Source organism: Teleopsis dalmanni, chromosome 1, assembly GCF_002237135.1.
Source record: "Teleopsis dalmanni isolate 2A chromosome 1, ASM223713v2, whole genome shotgun sequence".
NCBI classification, from domain to species: Eukaryota; Metazoa; Arthropoda; class Insecta; order Diptera; family Diopsidae; genus Teleopsis; species Teleopsis dalmanni.
The window spans coordinates 165,642,336-165,648,269 of NC_051846.1; the positions used below are offsets into that span (position 1 = coordinate 165,642,336).

The window sequence follows — 5,934 nt, forward strand, 5'->3', positions numbered from 1 at the left end:
TCTAATTCTAAATTTTGTTTTAATAATTTATCAATTTAAATTCATATATTTGGTACATATACCACGAAAATAAAATAATGTGGTTTTACACCAAAAGAAGATTTGCATAATTGTAGTAAATTAAATTCATGCCGCGGGTCGCAAAAACATTAGACGCGGGCCACATGCGGTCTGTGGGCCGTGTTTTGGACAGTCCTGTTATACACCATGGGCAGTGCTACTATATGTATTGAATATTTTTTGTTGCACTGCGAAAACCTGTCGATGTTATTATTAATTGCACTTTAAGTGCTGTGCATTTTGTGCGCACATAAGTGCAATGTGTGGTACAAACATTATTATGTTTTTTTTAATACTAATTTTCAAAAAACTTTGTTTGGGTTGAACATTTTTATGGTGAAGATCAAACTGTCATGGTTGTTGAAGTTCGTAGAAAAATGTCCGTAATCGATATCATGCTCACGATGTGTGAGCAGTGAAAAAAAAAATGTTGTTATCAAAAAATTTTTAACGAAAAAGTAATAGCAATACATTGTCTGAATATTTATTGAGGCATACGGTTATCAATCTAACAATAGTTATCGCATGCATTATATGCTCTAATTCTACCTGTTGTTTACACTGGCTAGACTTTGGCAAGATTTATGTTCTAATGCAAATACCTATTATTTTTGAATTTTGTCAGCAAACAAATCTGAAAATATGAGAATGTGTACAAAAATATTGCCAAAGTCCAATTTGCTGTAGATAGAGTATTAGCCTGAGAAGGAAGATAATATATGTGGCGAAGATATTCGGTGCACATAATACGAAATAGATCAAAACAAGAAATAATTGATTAATATTGATGCTCACTTGAGGAAATACAGGAACAGTATTCCTGTATAAAAATATCGTGCTACACAAATAAGCGATGAGAGATCAGTTTTATATCCAAAATTAATTTTAAGATATTTGCAGTATAATCTTTCTGAAGTGAATTTGACTGCAATAATGATGATAAAACTTAATAGCCGGCAACCAAATTAAAAAGTAATAAATTAAAAAAATAAGTTATATAGTAACGTTCACATTGTAATGAGCTCATTTATGCAGCTGATATAACTTTTATAAATTTTTATAAATACCACTTAATAATTAAAAAACACAAAAAAATTAAATTATAATTGATATATTAAATCATTTATAAACATTTTATATATCAATTACATATTCAATTAATAAAAACAGAGACTTTATTAAATACGTATTTTGTCAGTGCTTCTGTTTACAGCTCAGCTGTTGTTTGTTCACATTATACATATGAAACATATGACACATATTTCAAATATTGGTAATTTCCCTTATGGGAAATTTATTTTTAGCGGTTGCATTCGACATTTTTTTGCTATAAATGAATAAAATAAGCTGATTTATTGATAATGAGCCTATTTATCTGTAAGATTTTTGTATGGTAAATCATTCTCATTGATGGTTATAATGAGCAAACCCCATAAATGAGACAATGTGAATATTCGATTGAGATACGCGTGAAATTTTGTTTATCTACTACCTTGAGAAAAGCAATACTGTTAATAGCGCTCACTTCATGGTTCCATTGTTGCGTTTGAAAGAAGAAGTAGTTAAACAACGTCCATAAATTAAAAACAAATGAATAACAATTCTTTCACCAAGCAATACACCGTGTCTGAAGTCTACGGCCACTATCATCAAATTGAATCAATTACTCTTGAAGTTGATTCCGCACACAACGTATTCGTCAAATTTCCAAAAAATGCTAAATTTTTATTCTTTACATTATTTTTGGGTTGCTTTGTTTTTTTCATAAATGAGCGCTAGTATAAATAAAATCATTTGTTTGTAATTTCACAATTATACAACTCCATTCATCGAGTTTTAGATAATTTACTTTAAATAAATATAAATTGATATTTAGGCCGTCTGCGAGTTCGATTAAACTGAGGTAAAGTAAATTGAAATTTCCTATGGATTTTTTGCACTGCACTTATGTAAATATTTATTTATTTTATTATTGCACTTATTTATTATTATTGGTTAAAAGTTTTCTTATTTATTTATTTTTTTAAAAATCTTATAAAATTTTCACAATTATAACACCTAATTTATCTCATTTTTATCTAATTTACCCTATAATATTCGCTGTCATAACGACATAATTTACTATTTCCGTCAATTTAGTATCAATTTGGTCGAACTCGCACAAGGCCTTAATAACATTTTGGTAAATCTGTGTTGCCAAAAATATATAGATTTCTTACAACAAACTTTATTGTTTAGATTGCTATTGTACAGCCCAATAATTGAACATCATCTTGAATTATCTTCTTTGCAGTTTTTGCAGTGTCGCCTAGTAAGTAACTTTAAGTGTTCGATATTGGGTATTAAGAATAATTTCATTTTTATGACATTAAGAGAATTTGACTGTCTGAACATAGTATAATTATTGAATATATTAATTGTATTGTGTGAATCTGAGACTTAAGAAGGTGGCGCCATCTGCATTTCATGCTTTAGCATATTTGAAAAAGGTGTGGCAGCATTAAAATTAAAATCATACGGAATTTGAGAAAATAATCAGCTGATTGGTTCTTGTAAACATTTATATCAACATTTTTGGTTTATGAAGTTATTATAAAATTGCTCCGTTTAAAGATAAGAACGAAATTTAAATATATTGTTACTTTAACCGTTTATGAATCATTATGTGTGGAAAAATGGTATGTATTTTGTCATTTAAAACGACAAATACTTGTAAAACATTAAAAAATTACTAAATTGTGAAAAAAAATCTGATAAAATTGTGTCCCAGATTTAAAAATTTTTATTAAATTACGATTAGTGATGAATTAATTTATAACAATGTTGTATCGCTAAGATAACAGAAGTAGTAGCTATAAAATATATTTATATCAATAGCGTGCCATAAAAGTTTTTATTTAATCTATAATTCGTTTTATATTTTTCCAAATAAGTATTAATGCTACTTTAAATTAAATAAACAATTTTTTATATTTCTTTAAACTTTAAATAATACCAACTGTATTAAATATACACTAATCGTAAAATTTGCTATTTACAGTTAGAAATAGCTGATCCAGTACATGGTCAAATTCTGCTTCCATATGACATCGTCCAAATCATTAATACTCCTCAATTCCAACGTTTAAAAAATATCAAACAATTGGGTGTGATGTTTGTGAATAAACCAGAAACAGTGCATACAAGATACGATCATTGTATTGGGTAAGTAAATATGATTTCTTTACACTATTCCAGTGATAAAATATATTTTTATAGGACGTATTGGGCTAGTAAGAGAATGCTGAATAAACTAGAAATAAATAGTAAATGGATTACAAAAGACAAGGATTGGCCAGTATATCGGTTGTCCGTAGAGGTTAAAAATTTTTCTAGTAATTTTATATAAACACTTATATTATTATAACTTATAATTCATTTAAAATTAATAAGTTTTGATTGTAGATTGCTGGATTATTACATGATATAGGCCACGGACCATTTTCGCATGCTTGGGAAACTGTTGTTGAAAATTATAATGTATGTGTCTATGTACTATAAATATATTTAAAATTTTCTTAATATTTTTTCTTAATACACATTAAAATCTAGCATGAGTGGAACGCTATACCATGCGTTAACGCAATTTTTCGGCAACTGGATAGCAGTATTTTTAATAATTTACGAGCAAACCGCAATTTCGGTATTGAACTCATAAAGGCACTTATAGTTGGGGAACCAAACCTACTTTCAACTCCAATGCCAGAGCAATATCTTTTTGTGTTCGAGGTTTGTGTAAATTAACTGTATTTAGAAGGATAACATTTTTGTTAGCATCCCAGCGCTATTCTACTCTATTTATAATCTTATTATTATTATATTACGTTTAAAATTTTAGATTGTTAATAATAAGCAGTGCAGTTTGGATGTGGATAAATGGGATTATCTTAATCGTGATCATCATTGTTTAAAAGACTTTTGCAATCCCGATATGAATTTTATAGATGTTTTTCTAAGTAATTAAAGTTCTTATTTGTAGTAATTTTGCTTATTTGTACCTTACTTTCTTAATATTACTTTTGCAGATGCAGCTGTTACAGATGATGGTAAACATATACAATATCGTTATGAAGATTATGATAAAATATATAAATTATTTACGGCACGCTTTGAATTTCATCTTAAGGCTTATCGTATGCAAAAAAATCTTGCATGTGATTATGTACTGCGAAAAATAATAATGGATAATAATTTTAAAATTGACAAAAAAGACATTACAGAAATTACTGCAAGGGATATGGATTTATTTTTAAAATTTACTGATGATTGTGTTTTTGACTTGATAAAAGATACAGTTGATTTTAATTGTTTTAAATATCCTAAACAGATAGAGTTAGTTGATTCGGTTAGTGGCTTTTGAATGTAATAAATAGAATTTAAATAATTTAAATTTTTTGTAACCAATAGTCACAACCATATGATTTCATTCTCAATAATGCATTTAAGGGACCAGGCGAAGAAATGCCTCCAGATACTCAATTTCATTTCTATGGTGATATTTCGTAAGTTAATGATCTTTAAATAACTTTTTTTATTTTAAAAATTTGATATACATTTTTTAGGAAAAAAGCATCTATTAAACGAGACACTAAAGGCGTAAATGAAATGCTTTACTTTAAGTTTGATAAATCAATTTTGTAATCGGTTCTCTACACAACAAAAAAAAGACGTTTTGTAATACATACAGTTCCTTAAGAAAAAGTCTATAGTGTTTTAAATCTGATTAATAAAATAGAAACATTTTTTTATGTTTTTGTTTATAAATTTTAAACAAATAAAAGTCAACCAATTTATAAAAAGCATTTGGATTAAAAATAATATGTAAAAGACATTTTCTTGATCAACTGTTAATTGATAATGAATTAAAAGCAGTGCTTTTTAAGTTAAATCCTGTATTTCCTTATATATATTTAATATTATAAAATGTTTTTTATATTATTTAATTAGTTAGTTGAAATAACTTTGTGTTCAGTTTCAAACAAATTTAGTTAAGGTTCCTAAAACATTTTTAATTTTTTATAGTATTTCTAAGTATAACAAATATATATTTACTTTATTTTTATAATAATGGAGTAAAAATAATTACTCTATTAATTCAAATTTATATACAATGTTTAAATAATAATTAAAAGAAGCGTTTAAAGCCTTTATTTAGATTAATTCTGTGCATAAGTTTAATAATTTAATTAACATTACGCATATTATAGTGACAAAGCATTGCATCGAAAAGTTTAAAATTCATTTTTTATAAATATATTCATACTTATATTAATAATATATATAATAGAAATATATATAAAATATATTTACAGAAATATATATATATTTTATTTTACATATTATATATATATATATTATTATTACACATAATATAAATATATATAAAATATATTTACAGAAATATATATATATATGTATTTGATATTACATATATATACATACATCTATATACAGTATGTGTATAAATATAAAACACAAACTATCATAAATAATTCGAATCTTCAGTAAAAAATGCAATTTCAAGTTTTGATAACAAATGTACAAATCATTTCAAGTGTAATTTATAGTCCCCAGTATTAATAAGAACTTATCATATTTTTTGTAATGAATTTATACTCACATGTGCATAAGTATATATGCTCATATGTAAGATATACTTAAATTCACAAAAAATTTAATTTGTACATTTGTATTGCATATTTATCTGTATATATCATATTTATATAAATAAATATTTGTTGTAAGAAATATATAATCATGTACAAATGTATCTATATAAATTTTATAATAATCATTGTCATGCGTGAAAATCTGTGAGTATTTTATATAATCAAC

General features: G+C 25.6%; 1 protein-coding gene across 1 annotated transcript; it reads left to right on the top strand.

Annotated features, from left to right (window-relative positions):
* The first annotated feature begins 2,632 nt into the window (after nt 1-2,632).
* Nucleotides 2,633-4,812, top strand: LOC119669445 (deoxynucleoside triphosphate triphosphohydrolase SAMHD1-like). The gene is made up of 9 exons (XM_038079337.1): nt 2,633-2,738; nt 3,101-3,264; nt 3,319-3,418; nt 3,505-3,579; nt 3,652-3,828; nt 3,938-4,055; nt 4,125-4,444; nt 4,507-4,601; nt 4,662-4,812. Exons 1-9 carry the CDS (start codon nt 2,724-2,726, stop codon nt 4,738-4,740), a joined length of 1,143 nt encoding a protein of 380 aa, XP_037935265.1. The 5' UTR covers nt 2,633-2,723; the 3' UTR covers nt 4,741-4,812.
* The last annotated feature ends 1,122 nt before the right edge of the window (nt 4,813-5,934 follow it).

Bases quoted from the DNA above. Each gene is read 5' to 3' on its own strand.
- LOC119669445 (XM_038079337.1), top strand. The intron at 4,056-4,124 runs GTAATTAAAGTT...TTACTTTTGCAG, and splicing joins TTTTATAGATGTTTTTCTAA to ATGCAGCTGTTACAGATGAT. The intron at 4,445-4,506 runs GTTAGTGGCTTT...TGTAACCAATAG, and splicing joins AGATAGAGTTAGTTGATTCG to TCACAACCATATGATTTCAT.